This window comes from Saccopteryx bilineata, chromosome 2, assembly GCF_036850765.1.
Source record: "Saccopteryx bilineata isolate mSacBil1 chromosome 2, mSacBil1_pri_phased_curated, whole genome shotgun sequence".
Classification (NCBI taxonomy): Eukaryota; Metazoa; Chordata; class Mammalia; order Chiroptera; family Emballonuridae; genus Saccopteryx; species Saccopteryx bilineata.
Genome location: NC_089491.1, coordinates 121,061,814 through 121,088,221, shown reverse-complemented (window position 1 = coordinate 121,088,221; position 26,408 = coordinate 121,061,814). Strand labels below are relative to the sequence as shown.

Here is a 26,408-nt window from a genome sequence, read left to right as displayed (position 1 = left end):
GAACTTCGGTTTATAAGCTTAGTAAGATCCACAAAAGGAAATAAATTAGAATCATTGGTGGTTTAAGATAGTACAGAATCTTCCATTTCAATTATAAAAACAAGCAAATATTATAGCAGCAAAAGGAGGAAACAGGAAAAGGCTAGAGTTTCTATCATCAGCCAACAGTCACAATAAATATTTTAGGTAATATTTAGACAATATTTTAGTACATTTTTATATCAAAAATTAATTATAATTAACTTGTCATGCAATTTTAAAACTAGACTAATAGGCTTCAAAAAATGGAAACAAAAAAATTTTAACAGAAAGCATGAAAACAATAAAAAATAATCACAACTTAAGATGGAAGATATACAGCTAAAATATGTTTTTACCAAAGAGAAAGGAACATAAAGGTAACACACTAATATCATATGTTTCTAATACTACTAAACACTTTAACTGCTCTTCAAATGGACTTTACTTGCACTCTTATTACTCTGTGTTAAAATATTTCTGAGAATACATTCCCCTTTAAGCACTTCCTGAAACTGTGAGACTTTTTTTTCTCTGTAGTTAATATAGGTTTTATTGTATCTCTAAGACATGGTATTATCTAGAGTTTTAGAATATTCAATAAATATTAGAAAGTTTGTAACACTAGAATTAAAAGAATCATCAAGATCTTTCTAGTCGTTTTTACTTTTTCAGACATGTAACATTTCAACTATCAACCTATATTCCGTGTGTAAATGTCTCTGAGAATAAACCTGAAGTGGTCTCTCCCAAATCTTGCATCATACTAGCAAAAGCATAAAATTGTTTATTCAACTGAAAATTTCCTGGGTCTCTGGAAAATTACACTCACATGCCAGTATCTTCTCAGGTTAGGCAATACCCAGTTCCTTTCCTCATAAGAACTAGTTCAATCATTTCAGTGTAGGATATAAAGTCAACAGTGAATTAAGCAGAAAAATCAGTACATTTTAATTAAATATCACTTCTACCTAAGAAAGTAAATGTAAACAACTAACCAAATCTAATATAGCAGCCTTCCCTTTCTGATTTTCCTTTTCAAATTCACTTTTGGAGTTCTTCAAGGAATCAAACACTTTTGATAATTTCTCTTTTGCTTCAGAAAGCTCTGCCATTAGAGTTTCTTTCTCCGTCTTCACTTTTTGTAGTTCTGTTACTGCTGTTTGAATTTTGTTATTTAATTCCTTGTGCTGCGTCTTTGCATCTTCATTTAAATTTTCAATCTCTTTTTTAAGAACTATTTTTTCTTCCTCTTGCTTGGTAAACATTTGCTTAATATTTTCAAGGGCTTCAGATTTTTTCTGTAGGTCCAACTTTGTACTGGATACTCTAAATAGTCAAGAAACAATTAAAAAAATAATGCATAACTTACTGTCCCTAACTGACCATTCAAAATAAATAATTGAGTTTTAAAGCTTTCTTGTGTAGTTAAGAAATAAAAAAAAACACAATTTAATGTCATAAAACCACACAACCAAAAAGTGCCTTAAAACATACAATGTGACAATTTAACAGATGGTGATTTTCCCTGAGTCAGTAAATTTGTGGTAAAGCCAAGACCATCTATGCCTCCTGACTTAATTCAGTCTTATCTACTGCAATGGATCCCCAAAGAAAACTGCATGTAACAGTCTACAATACACCGGAAAAGCTTTTCCATGTATCCCAAAGAACTATTTGTGTTATCCCCCAAGCACCCAGAGCACTTTGCCTCTTTCCTTGAAAACATATAATACATAATGTATTTGATAAGTCTTAAACTTCAAAACACTTAAGGTTAACCCAGAAAAAAAAATTATAAAAAAAAAAATAAATGAGGCCCTGGCCATTTGGCTCAGTGGACAGAGCATCTTCCCAGCGTGCAGGCCTCCCGGGTTCAATCCCCAGTCAAGGCACACATGAGAAGCAACCATGTGCTTCTCTCTCTATTTCCCTCTCACAGCCAGTGGCTCAACTGGTTTGAGCATCAGCTCTGGGCGCTGAGGATAGCTCAGTTGATTCGAGAATCATCCCAAGACAGGGTTGCCAGATGGATCCCAGTCTGGGTACATGCAGGAGTCTGTTTCACTATCTCCCCTCCTCTCACTTAAAAAAAAAAAAAGAAAAGGAAAAAAATATTTCATTTCAAACAAAGAGGAAAGACAAAAGACTTACTTTAATCCTAGCACTTAGCTGTTTACATAAGAGATTTGCTATCATTTGTCCCTTAACATAAGTTATCTGCCCCTGAATGAATACAATACAATAATGAGAAATTGTAGATACAGCTTTAAGAAAATTAAACTAAAAACTGTTATTGTTTTCATAAAGGAAATGAAACTATATATATTAATGCACTAAAAACCATATCATAATTATCAACTATTTTATTAACATAAAAATAAAACCAGATGCAAAGTAGTATTTCTTAAATGCATACTGTTTCCAATGCACTTTAAAATCATTATAAATTCAATATGTTAAAGAGAGGCTGTTAAAAGATGTAAATATTTGAAATTTGGTATTAATACAATACCAGAACATTGAACTCTTCCAAATTTCATCCCAGAAACTTACTTTTACTTTCTAAAAAATAAAGTTAAGTACACTCATAGGATATTGTACTTCACTGATTTTTAAATGTCTAAATAAAGAAACTATAAAATTAGAAATTGACATTTTATTTACTAAGCTAAAGTTTTCCATATATAATTATTATAAAATCATAAGATTATGTTAAAAAATGTAAACAGAAATAAAAGCTTGCATAGTCACTGTAAACTGTTTATTAAGAAAAGAGTCCCTGAAGGAATAAATAAATCTACAATCATAGGTGAAAATTTTAACACCCTTTTCTCAGAAACTGAGACTAACTAGAGAAAAAAACTGGCAAGACCATAAGATTAGAACAAACATTATCAACCACCTTGACCTAAAACTTATTAAACTGTTGTTATTTACAGATAACATGACTGTCTATGTACAAGATCCATATTTTAAAAACAACAAAATGTTGCTCAGAGAAATTAAAGAAGACCTAAATAGATAAAGAGATATGCCATGTTTGTGGATTACAAAACTCAATAAAGTTAAAATGTTAATTCTTCCAAAACTAACCTACAGGTTTACAATTCTAATCAAAATCTAATAATTTTACTTTTATAAATGAACAACTTACTACTAAAATTTATACAGAAGAGCAATAAATTTAGAAGAGTCAAGACAATCTTGAAAAAAAATTAGGTTGGAAGACTGATACAACCTGATATTTGTGGTAGATTTGATCTACCACAAAGCTTCAAAAATGAACATAGGATGGTACTGGTGTCAGGATACCATATAGACTACAGACCCATGGAACAAAATACAGTCCATAAATATACCTACATATATTTGGTAAATCACTTTTGAGAAAGGCACCAAGGCCACTCAATGGGAGAGAAAATTTTTTATCAACAAATGTTACTATAACAACTTAATGCTTAGAGGAAAAGGTGATTCTGGATGCCTACCCCAGACTTCACACAAAATAAATTCAAGGTAAATCCTAGATATGTGTGTAAAAACTAAAACTATAATAAACTTCTAAAAGAAAACAAAAGATAATTCTTCATAAATACTGAGGACAGGCAAATATTTCTAAGAAAAGACACAAAACTCTAAACATAAAAGAAAAAATAGATTAAACAAAACTTAAAACTTCTATTCATTAAAAGACATCAAAAAATGTAAAGCAAAGCTGCTAGAAAAAAGGCTTAAAAATTTGTTCATAAATATAGATTTTGCCAAAATGCATCATAAAGCTAAAATATAAAATAGATCATTTCTTAAAAGAAAGTATTCCCTGTTTGGTACAATGACTCAAAGCAGAAGCCTGACTGCTTTTGGGTGATTATATCTAAACACACCTCTATTTATTAACTTATATTAATTTTTGCAAACGGGTTAAACAAATTAAAACAATCTTTAACCCAGAGAAACAAGAACTGTATACTAGACAAAAATTTTTCAGTCCTTTCTAGTGAAAACAAATTTAACCATACGATTGATGGCTTTACTTTTTCCATTCACATTAATACTACTGTAAATAGAATCAACACAAACAAGTACTAAATCTTTAAGCACTGTGGTAGCAAAATTAAAATTTTTAAAAATTTTAGTAGTTTATTATAATCTTCCCCCTTAAGTAAATTAAGCTTACACTTCTTTCTCCATTTCTAGTTGTTTAGTCAATTCTGTAGCTCTAAGCTCTAAATCTGTGTTCAGCTGTCTTTGCTCTTGTAGATCCTGCAAAGTTTGCTCCTTGCTTGCTTTTATTTCAAGAGAATCAGCTTCTAGTTTCTATAAAAAAAAATATAATACAGGAACCATTTTAATGTCAAAAATTGTTTTAAATATTAAAACATATTTGTTTTATACTCAAATTGGTGTTGACATAACACACAAAAATAGCCATAAAATACTTGTTATAATAAAAAATATGTTCTTAAGCCATTACTGAGAAAAAGAGCCATTTATCTGGACATCTTTCAGAGGAGTTAGCATCTGGCTTTACACACGATGGTCACTAAGTTTTTACTTTTTAAAATTATCTGAATAAGAGAATAAATTTAAAATAGTTACATTTATAATGAGTAAAAATTATTAATTCAAGTAGAAAAATAAGTAAAAGGTTCATATACAGGCCCACTTAAAATATACATATTATTCTCTGTATTCACAGTTAACAACACCGATATAATTATAGACATTCAAAACTAAAGTGAAGTTGGCATGTCATCCTTCTCATTAACACCTACTGACCCTAAATAAAGAGCCAAACTCCTGATTGTTTCTTTACTCTCTTGTCTAAAGATTGTTCTTCACAGTGCAGTTTCTGATTCATACACATACATATAACTGTATATTTTTACAAATTTACAAAATCAAACTATCTATAAGCAATTCATTTTCTTTTATAGTTGTAATAATTTTGCACTCTATTTTATAAGCTAATCAAGGTAGCTGTGGCTCTTACTGGACATTTTCCTTTTTGGCTATTTGATGTAATTAGAATTCTATAATAATAAATATATTGATATAAAACATATGGAATACTTTATAAAATAATAATTATAAAATATTAGGGACCTGACAAGTACAATAGACACCACTGATTCTAAAAATCTATTTTTAAAAGATACTCAAATAGAATTCTCATTAGTTGCTTTTCAGTAAAATATAATTTAGAGATTTTTCTGTTCTTTTCAACAATTACATAAATTTATCATTACTATTTCCACTGGCCATAAAAAAAAAAAAACGGAAAGGAAACCATAAACAGAATTGTAAATGTAATTTATTTTCCATATTACATTGGTATGGATGCACATATATACATATACACATCACATAACTGTATAATCATACAGAAGTGCTTCATCTGATTGCAAAGGTATTATATATACCTATATCTATCCATATATATAAATATAAATATAAATATAAATATAAATATAAATATAAATATAAATATAAATATAAATATATATATAAATATAAATATATATATATATAAAGAAGTTTTTGTTTACATGTTAGTTCCAATTTAAAGAACAAAGGACTGATATGCTCTCTTAATTCAATCTCTTTGGTAAATCAACACTTTCCCTTGGAGTTGTATTAAAGTAAGAAGTAGGGTACCATAGAGTAAATATATTATTAAATTAGAAACAAAATCCCAAGAATATACATATAAAGTTTAAAAAAGGAAGAAGTCTACTTTTATCTTCAATATTATGCTGGAATAAGAAAATGAAAATGATAGAACAAAAGAGATTTACAACAATAAAAAATGTTAAGTTCCTTGTAATTGTAGTTATAAACTACTGTAAAACCACTATATATATATATATACACATTAACTGTCATTTGTAAAAGCCACCCATTAGTGAATAAATTAAAAGTAAAGGTGGAATTACAAATTAATACATAAAAAATTACAATTTTTTAAAAGTTTGTATCACAACTTCCCCTTTGTTTACAAACATTAAATCTTTGATTCCATCCAGGTCATCAATTGCCAATGCTACACCAGTAAAAATATAGCTAAATCAAGTTCTTTTATACAAACCTTAATTTGACTTTCTAATTCTTCAGTTTTCTGTTCTAAAGACAGGTGTTTCTCTTTATATTCTTTAAAATGACTTTCCAGCTGACTGCAATATTCTTGCTTATCTTGCAACTTTGTAGTGACCTGATCCAACTGAGTAGTGATCTTATTTAACTCCTATAGAGAAAGAGAAGAAACTTCGGTAAGGTTTACTTTATTGTAGTGCACAAATATTTGGTCAAAGTAAAATTAAAACTCTAATTTCATTTCAGAAACTATTTGGAGTAAGATCACAGGTAAGTCTAACAATAATTTAGTGGTTAAACTTATCCACCATATAATAAACCTGAACTTGTGCATAGTCTGAGATACTAGGTTTATATGCAGAACAGTTCGATAACTTTTTCTAGAAAGTCAAGAGATACAAAAGAATAATAAGCTAATAATAAAACAATGCTTTTATAACTAAATGTTTTCAATGTTCAAGACACCCTTTTCTAAAATAACATTAAAAAATATGATTACATCTATGATACTTGTTCAATTCATTTGGAATATCTAGATAAACAGAGAGAACAAAATAAAAGTTACTAGCAAATCCACCACCCACAGATAATCACTATTAACATTTTGATAACTTTTCTTGAAGTCTTTTCTGTATGGTAGTTTCTATTTTTTAATTTGTACTTTCAAAATAAAAATAGGATCTCACATTACTTACTATTTTATGTAATCACTTTTGTTGTTATATAACAATGCACCATGAAACTTACATTTTCTAAAATATCATTAAACTGGAGTGCATAGATTTCCATTACATTGATACAGGCTGTTTTATTATACAAATGCCCTATTTTAGAGTATTAGATTACTATTAAACTTTCTGCATTTATTAACAGACATACAAACAGCATCCTTAAAGCTATAATTATTCCCTTAAAGGACTAGAAGTGAGCAAGAATATATGAAAAATCCTAAGGTTCTTGAAATAGACTGCCAAGCAGCTTTCCCTACCACCATCAAAAGATTGGCCTAATATATAAATATATATACAAGCCACTAGGAGTGTATGAAAGTGCCTTGTTTTCTACACTAACTCTAACCCTTCAAGTATTATTAAATTCACACACATTTTACCTCATTAAGGGCATATTTCATTGTTATCTTAATTTGCAACTGATTCTTAGTGAACTTGAATATTTCTAATATAGTTTTAATCATTCACTTTTTTTATAAGTTCACTTATTTTGTAAAAGTGTTTTAAATATCAAGGCTATTGATATTTCAGACATACTTCAGAAAATATTTTATTCTTTTGCTATTAGCTTTAGAATTTTGTTAGTAATATTTTTGGCAGCTAAATTTTAAACTTTTATGTGGTTATTCTTATAAATTATTTTCATTACAGTTTCTAGTACTGATCTTATGCTTGTAGAATACTTTCCAGATGTGTTTAGCAATAATGTAAGTAAAAAGTAAGTTGCAGAATAACATATCTATGTGCAAAAAAGAAAAATAACTGTGTGTGTGTGTGAATTTGTTCAATGCTTATAGAAGTCTAGTATACATATCAAATTTAATAGCCAATAATCCATCTAAGGGGTAGAGTTTAGGACCAATATAGAAAACAGTTGTGCTGTTAACTTGATATACTACAATATTGTTTTAAAAAACTGGACTAACAACCAGTATATTACTTCTCAAGTAAAATATAAATTTGTGTGTGTGTGTGTGACAGAGAGAGACAGAGAGAGGATCAGATAGGGACAGACAGGAAAGGAGAGAGATGAGGAGCATCAATTCTTTGTTGTGACACCTTAGTTGTTTATTGATTACTTTCTCATATGTGTCTTGACCATCGGGCTACAGCAGACTGAGTGACTCCTTGCTCAAGCTAGCAACCTTGGGCTCAAGCTGGTGAGCCTTGCTCAAACCAGATGAGCCCTCGCTCAAGCCAGCAACCTTGGGGTTTCGAACCTGGGTCCTCTGCATCCTAGTCCGATGCTCTATCTACTATGCCACCCCCTGGTCAGGCTAAAATATAAATTTTAAAAATGCTTAAATGTACAAAGAATAATCTACCAGTATTTTGATTTTGCCCCTAAGAAGGAAGATTTTTAGCCCTGGACAGTTGGCTCAGTGGTAGAGCATCAGCTTGTGGAAGTTCTGGGTTCGATTCCTGGTCAGGACACACAGGAGAAGTGACCATCTGCTTCTCCACACCTTCCCCTCCCCTTTCTGTCTCTCTCTCTCTCTCCCTCTCCCTCTCCTGCAGCCAAGATTCAATTGCTTCGAGCAAGTTGGCCCCAGCTGCTGAGGATGGCTACATGGCCTCACCTCAGGCACTAAAATATGCTACTCACAAAAATTAGGAGGTATTTCAAAATAAATATGAAGTAATAAAAAAAGAAGCATTTGATTATTTTTATTAAACATCAGAAAAGCAAACAACAAGTAAAAGAAAGTTGTTCAATTATGCAAATGAGATGCAAAACCAACTTTTATTTCATTGTTGAAAATGCACTATACAAAAGGCTGAAAGTACTGGAGTATATGCACGTTCCCTGATCCCCTAAATTTTGTGAGGAGTGTAACTCAGTTGACTCAGTAACAGAGCAGCAGCCCTAGATGAGCAGAGCATTTTCCTATAGGGGGCTTGCCCATTGCCAGGTGGATCCCAGCCGGGATGGGACACATGTGGGAGTCTGTCTCTGCCTCTCTGCCTCTCAATTAAAAGAAGAAAAAGAAAAAGGAGGAGGAAGAGGAGAGGAAAAGGAAGAAGAAAAGAGGAGGAAGAAGAAGAGTAGAAAGAAGACAAGGGGGAAGAAGAAGAGGAAGAGGAGGAAGAGGAAGTAGAGGAAGAGGAGGATAAAGAAGAGGAAGAAGAGAAAGGAAGAAGAAGAGGAAGAGGAGGAAGAAGAAAAGAAGAGGAAGAAGAGGAAGAGGGAGAAGAGGAAGAGGAGGAAAAGGAGCAAGAAGAAAAGAAAGAAGAAGAGGAGGAGGAGGAGGAAGAGGAGGAGGATATTACTTTATCAGAAATATTAGAAAGGTAACATCTATATTCCCTCCAGCCTCGTTGACTCCTACCCCCCCAGAAAAGAAATTCCTATTACTGAGATGGAATACATGTTATCTTTTCTGCTTCCAAGTGGTAAATATATCTGGCTTTGGACCAAATGGTTACAAAACAGATGAGTTAGCCTGCCTCTCTCTCCCAATTACAGGCACTTGATGAGATGAAGCAACAATTCAACAATTAAGAATAAGTATTTCAGCTCCACACCAACTTCTAGGCTAGGAAGTAAATATTAAGAAGCCCAACCATAGCTGCACTCCAGGTGAGCTTATCAAAACCAAAAATAATAGTTTTACTTCATCTGTCTGCCTCCTGCATCTACCACTCCAAATGGTCCTGAACTCAGTAAGAAATGAAGGGGAATAAACAAGTCAACCACAACATTATATAAAACTGAATATCATCTTTATACACATTTGCAATTAATTTATCTACCAGAACATTAGGTTATGGTATGAACTACAACAGGTTCCCTTACCTGCTGTTTATCTTGTAATGCATTTTGGGCTGTGTCCAAATGATTTTGAAGATCTGCTCTTTGAGCCGTTTTTGCTGCTTCTGCTGATAGCAATAATTCAGTTTTGGCTTTAATCTGTAACAAAATTTACAAGTCATTTAATCCATATTTAATTCTTGATTTCCTCTTGTTTGACAATATATTGCTTTTGTTCCTAAGTAATTTAAAATTTAAAGTTGTGGCAAAAACATAAGGATTTAAATACTAAAAAATTAGTGATAATCCCCCAAACAGAAATGAGTAGGGGGGAAGATTCCTAATAATGTTTGGATAAATGACAAAAAGATATTCCTATATCCACCAAAACACGTCTTCCTTTCTTAAACTAGACATCCACTTATTGGGTCATGATATGCAATATTTGATCATATGACAAATAATTATATTTTAAAAAGAAAGAAATGTATATCCTTATATTCCAAGTTGTTATATTATTTCTTATTTTCAATGGAATTAATCTTCTAAAATAAAGAAAACTGAGACTTAAGAAATGTTTCTATAACTTCCTCTACTATAGTATAAAATAAAAAAGCAATGAGAATGGAGAAAGAACTATGTCTTCATTCCCACCCCATAACTGATTTACTGAGCAAAATTTCTGTATTGACCTCTGAAAAAATATATGTTTATAAACATAAAGTGACAAGATGGCAATGGAGTAGGCAGACATACCAACTTCCACCTCCAAGAACCAAAGTGGATTACAACTTAATTTTAAGAACCATTATTTGGAAAAACCAACTTTGGACTAAACTAAGAGGACTCTTCAAACAAGGAACACTGAAGAAACCACACTGAGACTGGTAGGAAAAGCAGAAACACGGAGAGGGCTACGCAGCTCCCTGGAGCAAATGGCAACCTGGAGAGACTCGCATGGCAGAAAGTGAATTTAGCTGAGAGGGGAGGGTCCTGAGTCCCAGGAACAAAGCCCCAACCTGCAGCCCCAGAGCCCAGAAGAGGAATATGGACAGTAGTTAGCTGTGAAACAAGTCAGGATACTGTTTGTGAGAAACAGACAGATTTCTCAGACCCAGGATTCTTCTTAAAGGGACAGCATAGAAAACCTCTTTCACAACCACTCACCCAGGCTCCAGGGGACGGGGAGAGAGAAGACAACCAGAAAGAGAGTGTAATCTAGGAGGCACAGGGAGAAATACTTTGAGGGACAGCCACCCTAATCCCTGGCCTGAATCACTCCCCAAATGTGAAATGAATATTTCCCCTGGAACCAGCAATACCAGCAAAAAAAGGCAGGACACCAGCCAAACAAGCTCTCCTGCAGCACTCAGAGCAGAGTCGCTTAGAAGGAGGGAGCTTTCGGGGCTACAGTATGGAGTGTAAGGGTCTGAGCTGCAGCGCTCCCACCCACACGGCTGAGGGCTCCCCGGAAGGTGAGCAGTGGCAGGACACACAAGCGCAGTTCTGTCAGCAAGGGGAGAAGCCGGCAGGCCACCACTGAGGCCTGGGTGTGAGCTCAGTCTTGCCCCGCTGGGGCAAAAGGGACACGCAAAAGTGGTCAGGCCCAGCTGTGGGCCAGCCTACAATCCTGCCTGTGGGGGAAGGACGAGAGCCCCGGAAGAGGTGGAGACCTGCCTCTGAGCAAGGGCCGCAGGCATGCAGCCCCGCCCAGCCCACAGAACAGAGGCTTGCAGTGGACCCAGGGGGCTCTTCCTGCATTGGTGGGGTGAAAGCCCAGAACAGGTGAAGACCCGTGACTGAGCATGGGTGCGCAGCCCTCCCTGGCTGGCAGAGCCGAGGCTTTCAGCCGACCTGCGAGCGGACTTTCCTGTGGGGGTGGGCGAAAGCTTGGAATCAGGTGGAGACCTGAAGCTGAGTAAAAGTGCTCACCCCTGCCTGTGGTGCCGAGGCTTATGGCACAGGTGCGGTGCATAACCCCACCCACAGGGGCAAGGCAAAGGCCGAGGCCAGTGAGGCTTATAGACTTGGGCACAAGATCACAGCCCCTCCTGTAAAAAAGAGGCGGAAACCGCAGCAACAGCGCCAGTGCGCTGGCACCAGCATGCCCATACCTAGGGAAAACTGAGGCCACACCTATTGGACTCCAGTGGCCAAACCTTCTTATACACAGACAAAATGGGAAGGCAGAGAAATGCAACACAAATGAATCAAGAGAAATCCCCAGAAAAGGATCTGAAGGAGTCAGATATAACCAAATTACTGAGTGCAGAGTTTAAAATAATGATTGTTAAGATGCTCAAAGATCTTAGAACAACAATAGATAGTCATTATAAACACTTAAATAAAGAGCTGGCAAATATAAAAAAGGTCATGGAAATAATAAAAATGAATCAGTCAGAAATGACAAATACAATATCAGAAATGAAGACCACAATGGAGAAATTAAAAGCAGGATGGATGAAGCTGAGGATCAAATCAGCAAGTTAGAGGATAAGATAAATGAAGGCACAAAAGCAGAGCAGGATAAAGAAAAGAGACTCAAAAAGTCTGGGGAAACTCTAAGAGAGCTCTGTGACAACATGAAGAGAAATAACATCCACATCATAGGGGTTCCTGAAAAAGAAGAGAAAGAACAAGGGATAGAGACTTTGTTCAATCTATCACAGCTGAAAACTTCCCTAAATTAATGCAGGAAAACATCTCACAAGTTCAAGAAGCGCAGAGAACTCCATTAAAGAGAAACCCAAAGAAATCTACACCAAGACACATCTTAATTAAAATACCAAAGCTAAGTGATAAACAGAAAATATTAAAAGCTGCTAGAGGAAAAAAAGGCTATCACCTACAAAGGAGCCCCCATCAGGATGACATCAGAATTCTCAACAGAAACACTTGAAGCCAGAAGGGAATGGCAAGAAATATTCAAAGTAATGCAGAACAAGAGCCTACTACCAAGACAACTTTATCCAGCAAGGCTATCGTTTAAAATTGAAGGAGAAAGAAAAAGTTTACCAGACAAAAAAAAAAAAAAAATCAAGAAATTCACTACAACCAAACCAATGCTGCAAGAAATGCTAAGGGGCCTGCTGTAAACAGATCAAAGGGGGAAAAGAATATAGCAAAAGAGAAATACAGCTTTAAAGAATACAATGGCAATAAACAACTACATATCAATAATAACCTTAAATGTAAATGGATTAAATGATCCAATCAAAAGACAGGGTAGCTACATGGATAACAAAACAGAACCCATAAATATGCTGTTTACAAGAGACACACCTAAAAACAAGATAAACATAGACTGAAGGTAAAAGGATGAAAAAAAATATTTCATGTATATGGAAATGAAAAAAAAGCTGGGGTAACAATACTTATATCAGACAAAATGGACTTTAAAACAAAGGCTATAGTAAGAGATAAAGAAGGCCACTACATAATGATAAAGGGAGCAATACAACAGGAAGATATAACCATTATAAATATCTACACACCTGATATAGGAGCACCTAAATATATAAAGCAGACTTTGATAGATATAAAGGGCAAGATCTACAGAAATACTTTAATAGTAGGGGATTTCAATACCCCACTAACATCACTAGATAAATCATCAAGAAAAAAAATTAAAAAAGAAACAGCAGACTTAAAGGACACACTAGATCAACTGGATTTAATAGATATCTTCAGAACCTTTCAACCTAAAGCAGCAGAATATACATTCTTTTCAAGTACTCATGGTACATTCTCTAGGCTAGATCACAGTTTAGGGCACAAAAGCTGGTCTCAACAAATTTAAGAAAATTGAAATCATATCAAGCATTTTCTCTGATCACAATGGCATGAAACTAGAAATCAACCACAACAGAAAAACTTAAAAATACTCAAGCACTTGGTAACTAAATAGCATGTTATTAAATAATGAATGGGTTAACAATGAGATCAAAGAAGAAATAAATTCCTAGAAACAAATGATAATGAGCATACATCAACTCAAAATTTATGGGACACAGCAACAGCAGTCCTGAGAGGGAAGTTTATAGCATTACTGGCATACCTCAAGAAGCCAGAAAAAGCTCAAATAAACAACTTAAGCCTGCATCTAAAAGATCTAGGAAAAGAACAGCAAATAAATCCCAGAGGTAGTAGAAGGAAGGAAATAAAAAAGATCAGGGTGGAAATAAGTGACATAGAGGCTAAAGAAACAATACAGAGGATCAATGAAACCAGGAGCTGGTTCTTTAAAAAGGTAAAGAAGATCGATGAACCTTTAACCAGACTCACCAAGAAAAAAAGAGAGAGGACTCAAATAAATAAAATTAGAAATGAGAGTGGAGATATAACAACTGACACAACAGAAATATAAAATATTGTGAGAAAATACTATGAAGAACAGTATGCCAAAAAACTAGACAACCTAGATAAAATGGACAAATTCCTTGAAACAAACAATCTTCCAAAAATCAATCTGGAAGAATGAGAAAACTTAAACAGACTGATTACAACAAATGAGATCGAAACAGTTATCAAAAAACTCCCAACAAACAAAAGTCCTGGGCCTCATGGCTTCACAAGTGAATTGTACCAAATATTCAAAGAAGAACTAACTCCTATCCTTCTCAAGCTATTTCAAAAAATTCAAGAGGAAGGAAGACTTCCAAGCTCCTTTTATGAGGCAAGCATAATTCTGATTCCAAAACCAGGCAAAGACAACAAAAAGAAAGAAAATTATAGGCCAATATCCCAGATGAATTTAGATGCTAAAATCCTCAACAAAATATTAGCAAACCGGATCCAGCAATATAAAAAAAAATCATACTTCATGATCAAGTAGGATTTATTCTCGGGAGGCAAGGCTAGTACAACATTCACAAATCAATCAATATGATTCATCACATAAACAAAAGGAAGGAGAGAAACCACATGATAATTTCAATAGATGCAGAAAAAGCATTTGATAAAATCCAGCACCTATTCATGACAAAACTCTCAGCAAAGTGGGAATACAAGGAACATACCTCAACATGATAAAGGCCATCTATGAAAAACCCACAGCCAACATCATACTCAATGGGCAAAAATTAAAAGCAATTCCCTTAAGATCAGGAACAAGGCAGGGGTACCCCCTTTCACCACTCTTATTCAACATAGTCCTGAAAGTCCTAGCCACAGCAATCAGACAAGAAGAAGAAATAAAAGGCATTCAAGTTGGAAAAGGAGAAGTAAAACTATCATTATTTGCAGATGATATGATACTGTATATAGAAAACCCTAAATTCTCAGTTAAAAAATTACTGGACCCGATAAATGAATTCAGCAAGGTAGCAGGATATAAAATTAATACTCAGAAATCAGAGGCATTTTTATACACTAACAATGAACTGTCAGAAAGAGAAATTAAGGAAACAATCCAACTTCACTATTGCAACAACAAAAAAATAAAGTACCTAGGAGTAAATTTAACCAAGGAGACTAAAGACTTGTCCTCGGAAAATTATAAAACGTTGATAAAAGAAATCAGGGAAGATATAAATAAGTGGAAGCATATACCATGCTCATGGTTAGGATGATGCTCATCATTAAAATGTCTATATTACCCAAAGCAATTTATAAATTCAATGCAATACCAATTAAAATACCAATGACATACTTCAAAGATATAGAACACACATTCCAAAAATTTACATGGAACCAAAAAAGAACATGAATAGCCTCAGCAATCTTGAAAAGGAAGAATAAAGTGGGAGGTATCACACTTCCAGATATCAAGTTATATTATAAGGCCATTGTACTCAGAACAGCCTGGTACTGGCATAAGAACAGGTTCATAGATCAACGGAACAGAACAGAGAACCCAGAAATAAACCCACACTTTTATTGACAACTGATATATTTGACAAAGGAGGCAAGAACATACAATGGAGTAAAGACAGCCTCTTCAACAAATGGTGTTGGGAAAAATGGACAGCTACCTGCAAAAAATGAAACTAGACCACCAACTTACACCATTCACAAAAATAAACTCAAAATGGATAAAAGACTTAAATGTAAGCCGTGAAACCATAGCATCTTAGAAGAAAACATAGGCAGTAAGCTCTCCAACATCTCTTGCAGCAACATATTTGCCGATTTATCTCCACGGGCAAATGAAATAAAAGACAGGATAAACAAATGGGACTATATCAAACTAAAAAGCTTTTGCACAGCTAAACACAATATGAACAGAATAAAAAGACAAACTACACAATGGGAGAATATATTTGACAATACGTCTGATAAGGGGTTAATAACCAAAATTTATAAAGAACTTATAAAACTCAACACCAGGAAGACAAACAATCCAATCAAAAAATGGGCAAAAGAAATGAATAAACACTTCTCCAAAGAGGACATACAGATAGCCAATAGGCAGATGAAAAAATGCCCAACATCACTAATCATTAGAGAAATGCAAATTAAAACCACAATGAGATATCACCTCACACCAATCAGAATGGCGCTCATCAACCAAACAACACAGAATAAGTGCTGGCGAGGATGTGGAGAAAAGGGAACTCTCCTGCACTGCTGGTGGGAATGCAGACTGGTACAGCCACTGTGGAAAACAGTATGAAGATTCCTCAAAAAATTAAAAATCAAACTGCCTTTTGGCCCAGCTATTCCACTTTTAGGAATATACCCCAAGAACACCATAGCACTGTTTCAAAAAGAGAAATGCACCCCCATGTTTATGGCAGCATTGTTCACAATAGTGAAGATCTGGAAACAGTCCAAGTTTCTGTCAGTGGATGAGTGGATTAAAAAGCTTTGGTACATAAATACTGTGGAATATTACTCAGCCATAAGAAATGATGACATCGGATCATTTACAACATGGATGGACCTTGATAACGTTATACTGAGTGAAATAAGTAAATCAGAAAAAACTAAGAACTATATGATTCCATAAGTGGGACATGAAAATGAGACTCTGAGACATGGACAAGAGTGTGGTGGTTTCCGGGGATGGGGGTGTAGGCACACAAAGAAAACCAGATAGAAGGTGACGGAAGACAATTAGACTTTGGGTGATGGGAATGGAACATAATCAAATGTCAAAATAACCTGGAGATGTTTTCTCTGAACATATGTACCCTGATTTATCAATGTCACCCCATTAAAATTAATAAAAAAAACCAAAAACATAAAGGTACCATAAAAATCAAACTTTTAAAGTAAAATTAAAAAGAAAACAAAGTCGCCCTGGCCGGTTGGCTCAGCGGTAGAGCGTCGGCCTAGCGTGCGGAGGACCCGGGTTCGATTCCCGGGTTCGATTCCCGGCCAGGGCACACAGGAGAAGCGCCCATTTGCTTCTCCACCCCTCTGCCGCGCTTTCCTCTCTGTCTCTCTCTTCCCCTCCTGCAGCCAAGGCTCCATTGGAGCAAAGATGGCCCGGGCGCTAGGGATGGCTCTGTGGCCTCTGCCTCAGGCGCTAGTGGCTCTGGTCGCAACATGGCGACACCCAGGATGGGCAGAGCATCGCCCCCTGGTGGGCAGAGCATCACCCCCTGGTAGGCGTGCCGGGTGGATCCCGGTCGGGCGCATGCGGGAGTCTGTCTGACTGTCTCTCCCTGTTTCCAGCTTCAGAAAAATGGAAAAAAAAAAAAAGAAAACAAAGTCAAATAACCTAGAAATCTAATGGTATAATATCAAACTACTTTGAACTTCATAAGCAATTAGAACTAATGAAAACAAAGCAAAAAACCCCAGTATTTTCAGGAAGTTTGCTGGAAGGAAGGAAGGAAGGAAGGAAGGAAGGAAGGAAGGAAGGAAGGAAGGAAGGAAGGAAGGAAGGAAGGAAGGAAGGAAGGAAGGAAGGGAGGGAAAGAGAAAGAGAGAGAGAGAGAGAGGGAGAGAAGGAGGGAGGGAGGGAGGGAGGGAGGGAGGGAAAGAAAAAGAAAGAGAGAGAGAGAGAAAGAAAAGAAAAAAGAAAAGAAAAAAGAAAGAAAGAAAGCTAACAGTAAAGCTTAACAAATTGTTTAAACACAATCCATTATTCAATTCCTATTCCCTATTTTTTTTTCATTAATGAGAGAGAAAGGGAAATGGGACAGGGAAGGCTGGGGGAAGGCAAGGGACAAAAAGAAGCAGAGGAAAACAATTTAAAAGATTTGATGGCCTAAAAAATAGGGTTTTATTCAAACAAACTCATTAAATTGTATAACTCAATATTACCTGTATGTCAAGCTGAGAGACCTTCTCCTTGCTTTCACTTAATTGGCTGTTTAATTCATTGACACTGGTTTCTAGGGAAAGGACACGATCTTGTGCAGCTCTAAGATGTGCTTTCTGCTCCTGCACCTGGTCATGCAAATTCTCTTGTGCTTGTTTATGACTTTCTGACTGATTCTTCAGCTTCTCTGTTAGTTGAGTTACCTACAACATTAGCAAGACTCTAAGTATGAAGGTCACAAATGGTATAACAAGAACTAAGACACTCAAATTTAAGTACCACAATAATATTAAAGTACATTATAATAGGTTATCTCAAAATGTTTTTAAAGAAAAAATTTCACATCTTTCTAAAAATAAGTTAACACAGTATCTCAAAATCATAAGAAATAACATAAAATTCAGCAATTCCTACTATTTTAAATCCATTTCTATTGAGCAATAATTTATATGAAATAGAGCTAACCCAATTGAATTGTATAATTTGAGATTTGATAAATGTACATACACTCATTTAACCACCACAATCAAGATACAGAATATTTCAGTTTCCCCAATAAGTTTCCTTATGCCCCTTTGTAATCAGTACCCTCCACTCATCTCTAACCCCAATCATGAATCTGGTTGAGCAATAAAGGTTCTTTGTATATTCTGGAGAGTTCTACATTGTCATATATATATATATATTATAAATATTTTGTTCTAGCCTTGGCTTTTAATTTCATAATGATATATTTTGAAGAGTATACATTTTTAATTTAGATAAAATCCAATTTATCTGATTTTTTTTTTTTTGTATACCTCACTTGGAGCTCATTGAGTTTCATGAATGTGGATTCACATTTTTAATCAAATTCAAAATTTTTTCAGCCATTATTTCTATACATACATTTTTTCCTCCTCCCCACCCTTCAATTATTATATGATACTGTCTCACGGGTCATTAATAAGGCACTGTTCATTTTTTTCTAGCCTTTTTTCTCTCTGTGTTTTGTTTTGAACATTTTCAATTACCTTTTCTTTATGTTCATTGATACTAGTTTCTTCCTGCTTAATCTATTAAGTTCATCCAATAAAATTTTTATTTCAGATCTCTTTTTAAAATCTTTAGAATAGTGACTTTCAACATTTTTCATCTCATGGAATATTTAAGTAATCACTAAAATTCTGAGGCACTCCAAAAAACATATTTTTTGCCAATATGACTAAAAAATAAATATAATTTTATTCATTCACACCAAATGACTATTGCTGTGTTGGATGTTGTCACTTTTTTGTTTGACACTCTAAGGGAAAAGAGGTCAGTGCCCTTGACTAAATAGCTAGATATTGCATGTTTTAAAATTCTTGTGGCATACCAGTGTACTGTGACACAATGACTGAAAATCACTGCTCTAGAAATTCTACTTTGCTCTGTTTTACTGGTTCCACTTCTATTTCTGTTATTATGTATTTTTTTTTATCCATAAGTTATTCTAAGAACTTCTTAAAGTACTTGTCTGTTGACTCCATCATTTCTCATTTCAGAATGTCTTTCCATTGAATGATAGTTCTCCTGCTCATAGCTCACATGTTCACTGCTTCTTCTTCATATGTCTAATAATGTTTTGATAATTATTGTGGCAGCTCTGGATTTTGCTGTCTTCTTTCAAAAAATATTTAATTTTGTTTCAGCAGGCAGTTAGTATACTTGTGGTTCAGCTGGATTCTTTGACTTGTTTTTATGTTTTGTTAGGTTGAATACGCACCAGCTTTTTACTATAGGGCTAGTTTAAAGTTACTTCTGCCCTGGCTGGTTGGCTCAGCGGTAGAGCGTCGGCCTAGCGAGCGGAGGACCCGGGTTCGATTCCCGGCCAGGGCACACAGGAGAAGTGCCCATTTGCTTCTCCACCCCTCCACCGCGCTTTCCTCTCTGTCTCTCTCTTCCCCTCCCGCAGCCAAGGCTCCATTGGAGCAAAGATGGCCCAGGCACTGGGGATGGTTCTGTGGCCTCTGCCTCAGGCGCTAGAGTGGCTCTGGTCGCAACATGGTGACGCCCAGGATGGGCAGAGCATCGCCCCCTGGTGGGCAGAGCGTCGCCCCTGGTGGGCGTGCCGGGTGGATCCCGGTCGGGCGCATGCGGGAGTCTGTCTGACTGTCTCTCCCTGTTTCCAGCTTCAGAAAAATGAAAATAAATAAATAAATAAAATAAAGTTACTTCTAAGGTGTGACATTTCTGAGGTTTCTACTGACTTCCCTGAAGCATTCACCCACATCTTTCTTCTCTGACTGGCTAAATAATCTAACATTTCTCAGTCAGTGAATCTGATAATTTTTCAGCCTACAGCTCCTAATAATTATTCACTGTTTGGCCTCATGGAATCTCATCTTGTGAGCACAAAGCTTAATATTCAGGCCCTGGCCAGTTGGCTCAGTGGTAGAGCGTCAGCCCGGCATGTGGAAGTTCTGGGTTCAATTCCTATCAGGGTACATAGGAGAAGTGACCATCTGCTTCTCCACCCCTCCTTCTCCTCTCTCTCATACTGTCTCTCTCTCCCCCTCCTGCAGCCATGGCTCAAATGGTTCAAGTAAGTTGGCCCCAGACACTAAGGATGCCTCCATGGCCTCGCCTCAGGAGCTAAAATAGCTCGGTTGCTGAGCAATGGAGCACCAGCAATAGCACCGTTGCTCGGAAAACAAACAGCAGCCCCAGATTGGCAGAGTACCAGCCCCAGATGGGGGTTTCCAGGTGGATCCCAGTCAGGGTGCATGTGGGAGTCTGTCTCTCTGCCTCCCTGCCTCTCACTTAGGAAAAAAAAAAAGCTTAATATTCAGCCAAAGGTTTAAGTGGGTCCCTACACAGATTGCTCCCCATGTTCTCCCCTCTCTGATATTCTGCCCTGAAAATATGAGCTGCCTCAATTTCTTCAGTCTCTGACTCCTCAATTCAATGAGATCACTGTGCTTTCCTTTGATTTCCTCACCTGTACCAGAGTCTGGCAAGTGACTTCATGACCACAGTTGGAGTAGATGAAAGATGCAATTCATCTGTTTCTCTTCTCTCAGGGATCAAAGCCCTGTTCTGCCTGTTGTACAATGTCTGAAAACAGTGGTTTTATACATTTTTCCCCAATTTCCTAGTTTTTTACCGTGGGAGGATTAAAGAAGTACCAGTTCCTCCAGCACAGCCAGAAGCAGAAGTACATAGATTTTTATTTATACTTTTATAAAAAATGCATAGGTTTTTCTAGTCATATCTATATGATAAGCAATGTTAAGTTGTATGCTAGTTACAACTAAAAACTAGTCTAAAGAATTGTTCATGAAAACTGGTAACCAAGGCCAACTTTGAAACTTGAAGAAAAAAATCATATTATAGTCTAATACCCAAATTAAAAAATATGACCTAATGATACTTTAATACTTTCTCATTTAGATAATTATAATTCTCTCATTGGACAATTCTTCCCAAAAAAGCAACTATAAATTCTGAAAAGTTTTTATAAAAACTGAAAAGTTTCAAAATGTATTAAGCTTAATTTTAAGTTTCTCTTAAACTACACACAAATGTTAAAATATGGTAACATCAAAATTGTTATTAGTTATATATTCCAAAGACATAATCAAAATATAAGTAACCACTAAGTCTGTATGCTAACCAATACAGAGTAACAACCAACATTCGACTGATACTTTTGAGTTTATGAATATATTTTATTATTCATTCTTTTTTCAAAACATAACAAAATGGTATAAGGCAAGTATAATTATTAATAACATCTCTACTTTTCAAATGAGCTAACATGGTGAAATGATTTGCTTGAGGTCATATAGGTAATAATAAGTTACATCCTGGGACATGAACTGAGTTTTCCTTTCTCAAATCATGTTAACTTAATTTCACTGCAATAGGAACCCACCTCTAAAGTAAGTGAGATAACCATAATGAAAAATCATTTAAATAAAACACGTCATAATTTAGAGATTTATAGTAACTTTTAGAAATAGAATAGATTTGACAAGCTTACTTGTTCCTGTAATGTATGGTTTTTTTCTTGTAACTGGTTAAGAACAGCAGTCTCCCCTTCACCAGCCTGAATTTTTGCATAAAGATCTTCTCTTTCCTTTTCTAGTAAGGAAATATTTTCTTTACTTTTCTGTAGTAAGGCTTCAAGGTTCTGGATCTTTTGGTCCTTGTCACCAATCTGACGTAGTACTTGTTCCAAATCATTCTGTAAAGAATTGAAAACTAATCTTAAGGATAGAGAACTTGAAAAATTATTCCTTACACTTAAAATAATTGATAATAAATTTTAAAATTCAAATACTTAGTCTTACATTTTTAAACTAATCATTACATTTTAACATGGCAAATTTAATTAATCAGTACTATATATTTAATATAGATCTATATTATGGATAATAAACTGGAATTTAACAACAAAAAAAACCTTCAATTAACCACATTCTTACTGTGATATTCTGCCCTCACCACCTACTACTTTTCTTGAGACAAATGGGACTTGAGACAAACGGGACTCGTCACTATTCCTAAACCACACTGGGGACCTTCCAGCCTCAGAGCCTTTGTATTAATTGTCTCTTGTGCCTGGAACACTTCTCTCACAATCCTGGCTCTTTCCCTTTCCTTCAAATGTTTGTTCAAATGTCACCTTCTCAATCAGGCCTACTCTGACCAATACATTTAAAACGGCAGCCTTTCCCAATATACCTTCTCCTGAATATTTTTTTCTTTCTATAGCACTTACCTTCTAACACTAAATATTTACTTATTTTTCATGTTTACCTGCTTCCCTCCACCCCCTCACTATACTATATACTCCACAAAGATGAGGATTTTTGTTTGTTTTATATTGATTGATATATCTAAGACACATACTCTAAGATATCTGTTGAATGAACAGAAAAATAAATGACTATATTCTAACACACATATGCAAGAAGACTCACTTCAGTACCACAAAGTACTCTTCTATTGATACATCAAGGGATCCCTCTTCTACTTTACCAAAGTCATGTTACACAACACAATGTAACAGCCCACATCCAGAACAATGCCCACTACTATTTTTAAGCTGTGGACCCATAGCCTTTGCCTCTGCCTCAGTTGTCTTAAGAGCTAGAGATCCTCTACCCAGAACAAGGCTCTAACAAAACCCTCAGCAATTCTTACCATCACTCACACTACCTTGTGAGACAGAGCTAGCAACAACCTGGGATTCTCCATATTAAAATATTAAATATTAAATGAATCCTCAATATTAAATTAATTCTCAATATTAAAATATTGAGAATACTGTGGCAATATTAAAATATTTTAGATCAGGCACTTTTAAACATGTTTCCTATCCCTCTAAGCTTCAATCACAAAATAACGCAAGACAACCTACCTCTCCGCTCTCACCCTCTTTCTTGCCACTAATGATCCCCTCTTTCCATGTTCCACTAATCTGTTAGAACCACAGGCCTAAGCCTCCTTCCAGTTACTCTATTTCCAAGGTGTAAACAATACGTGTTCACCTTTTCAGAGTTTGATTCACCCTCAACCCTCTCTGATACGAAGGCCTATCCCTCTGGAAAAGCAGGGGATGTTGATCCTTTCCTGCTTTTTCACTACAACTGCTCTCCCCTATGTGAATGTTTCATGCTGCTTTGGAGACTGATTCATTTATTCTACCCTCTATTCTGTGTTGCTGTCATCTATAAATCCCTACCTCATTCACTGAAGACTTGAGACCTGATTTAGTCTTTCTCTCAATCCCAATTTCTGCCAATTTCCTGGGAAATACAAAATACATAGAGAATTAAAAGCACAGCCTCAACATTCATATCACCTTAATTCCTATACCTTTACTCATTCTATTCAATCATTCACATGCAAAATCTTGTAATCACCTGAAATTTTTCCAGATGAAAACCTCATCTACACTACTCTGTGACCACAACTTCCTGGCCATCTCCCAATTTCATGACCCCATTTCTGCTCTTCACTGTCAGAGACATAAACATCAATTTTCTTCTGGCTGATTTAGGAAAAGCCCAGCTTGTCTTCCTGAACCTCACATATGAATATGAACTAACTTTAACACTTCTTTCAACTACATTCTTCTCCATTTCCTTTTACCCCCAAATTTGCAATATAGCCACCCCAAAAGAAGCCCAATCCTAGACCAATACTGCAGTCTGCTTCCTTCACCCCTACCTTTCTCAGTACTGTTAGAGCAAAATCACAAAATTCTACAGATTGGTGCCACTACAAATTTCTAAACTCCAACCTCCATTTTCAGAATTATCTTGTCAATCCTTATACTTAGTGAGGTTCTCATCCTCAAATATTTCCCTCAATAACCATGTAAAAGCTTCAATACTCTCTCAAACTCTTAGTCTCTGATTGCTTGACAGTAAGCTATTATCTTCAACTTTATACAAAAGGGGGCAGGAGAATCTTCAGGAATATCCACCTTGATTTTCTATCTCCTTACCCATAAAATTATATATACTCAATTTGCCTCCTTTCCTCAAGCTTCAAAGGATATTCTTCAGAGAATAAATTCAAATTTAACACCACTTACTGTATCAGTGACATCATAGCTTTTTTCAATACCTTATTCCTTCACTCACTTCTCCTCCAGCATCCTCAGTGACTCCCTATCAGTCCTTTTGTCCCAGACTATAAACATGTGCAGATAGTTCTCTCTCTCCCAAACACTTTCTGAACCAAGCCCCACTCCAGTTTCTGTCCAGTCTTCACACAATTCACATCTAAATTTCAAAAGTAATGCATATTTGTTTTACTAACTCCCTAGTTTCTCATTTACTCATCAATCAAAAATCAGACTTTCAACTATATCAATTTATTTAAATTATGTTTGACAAGGTCACATAAAATTGCTTAATCTAAGGGACATTTTTCATTCATTATGCTGGGCATTCCCACCACACACCCGCCTTTGAAGTCCTTTAGGATCCATTCTGTAAGCTCTCCTAATTACTCTGATCACTCTCTCTGTGGGTTACTCTTTTTCTACTCATCCATCCCTTAAGCACTGATGTTTTCTGGTATTTTGTGTTACTATCACCTATTTTTCTCATTATACTCTTTTAGCTGACCATATCTAGTCTAATAATTCTACTTATCCCATATATCCTAATGGTTCTCTCACAGCTAATATATATAAGCTTTAAATTATACCCATAAATGCTTCAAGACATTTCCAAAACTGCACTCATCACATTCCCCTATAAAATGTGATGGCCATGTCTCAGGTTCACTAACACAATTGATGACATCTCTGTTTACCGTGCAATCGATGTTATCAATAAGAAAATCATTCCCTTTCTCTCTCATTCACTACAACTATTAAGTGAACAAATTCTGTTTATTTTACCTCAGAAATATTACTTATATTTGACCCATAACATTATTTTTACAATTGCTTGAACCAAGATTGCTATTTTTCACCTAAAATATTGTATTTATTAATCTTTAACTGATCTCTAGTTTCAGATTATTCTCTCCAAAATCCATCTTTCACACAACCACAAGAATAATCTATTTAAAAACCAAATATGGCCCTGGCCGGTTGGCTCAGCAGTAGAGTGTCGGCCTAGCGTGCGGAGGACCCGGGTTCGATTCTCGGCCAGGGCACACAGGAGAAGCGCCCATTTGCTTCTCCACCCCTCCGCCGAGCTTTCCTCTCTGTCTCTCTCTTCCCCTCCCGCAGCCAAGGCTCCATTGGAGCAAAGATGGCCCGGGCGCTGGGGATGGCTCTGTGGCCTCTGCCTCAGGTGCTAGAGTGGCTCTGGTCACAACATGGCGACGCCCAGGATGGGCAGAGCATCGCCCCCTGGTGGGCAGAGCGTCGCCCCTGGTGGGCGTGCCGGGTGGATCCCGGTCGGGCGCATGCGGGAGTCTGTCTGACTGTCTCTCCCTGTTTCCAGCTTCAGAAAAATGAAAAAAAAAAACAAAAAAAAAAAACAACCAAATATGGCTATGGTACTTCCATCTTAAGACCTTCAGCTTTCTATCTTCAAGAATAAATGGCACACAAGGCCTTTCATAAACTTGTACGTGTCTAATATTCTGGCCTCTTCTCTAACTGATCTCTTAATCACATTCAAAGTTCTACAAAATCTAATAGTTTAGCTCACACCAGCTTCAGTATACTTGTGCTTATAACTTTTGCTTGGAGTATACTCCTCACTATTACTGTCTTTGCAACCTTAAGACATTTATGCATCCTTTGCTACTCAGATTGCCACTTCTAAGAAGCTTTTTAATGACTACTCTTTCCAGACTATATCCAATTTAGATCTGTCCTCTCTGCTACCATAATAACTTTATACACATACATACATACACCTAGAATTATACTCATGACATTTCTTTAATTAATTTTAGGACTTTTCATGTTTCCATAATGAGAGACTTTGCCTGGCCTCTTTGCCATTCTTCTCTTATTCCTTCCCAGGAAATGAGAATTTAACTAATTTGGATAAAAGAATAAGCATGTTACAATCAGCCACTTGCTCTCCCCTTAGTCTAAGAAACACCGTGTCTATTTGAAGGTAAAAAGCTGTCATTTCCAGCTTTGCCTGTG

At 35.7% G+C, this 26,408-nt stretch overlaps 1 protein-coding gene across 2 annotated transcripts in view; it reads right to left on the bottom strand.

The window, feature by feature from the left end:
• The window catches only part of EEA1 (early endosome antigen 1), a 137,881-nt gene that overhangs the window by 18,545 nt on the left and 92,928 nt on the right, over nt 1–26,408 (bottom strand). For both annotated transcript variants that reach the window (XM_066257761.1, XM_066257760.1), the window contains exons 14-19: nt 21,816–22,019; nt 17,812–18,012; nt 9,643–9,756; nt 6,110–6,265; nt 4,199–4,338; nt 1,017–1,347 (exon numbers count right to left, since the gene is read on the bottom strand). In XM_066257761.1, the coding sequence (XP_066113858.1) occupies nt 1,017–1,347; nt 4,199–4,338; nt 6,110–6,265; nt 9,643–9,756; nt 17,812–18,012; nt 21,816–22,019 (1,146 nt within the window). The remainder of the gene's footprint in view (nt 1–1,016; nt 1,348–4,198; nt 4,339–6,109; nt 6,266–9,642; nt 9,757–17,811; nt 18,013–21,815; nt 22,020–26,408) is intronic.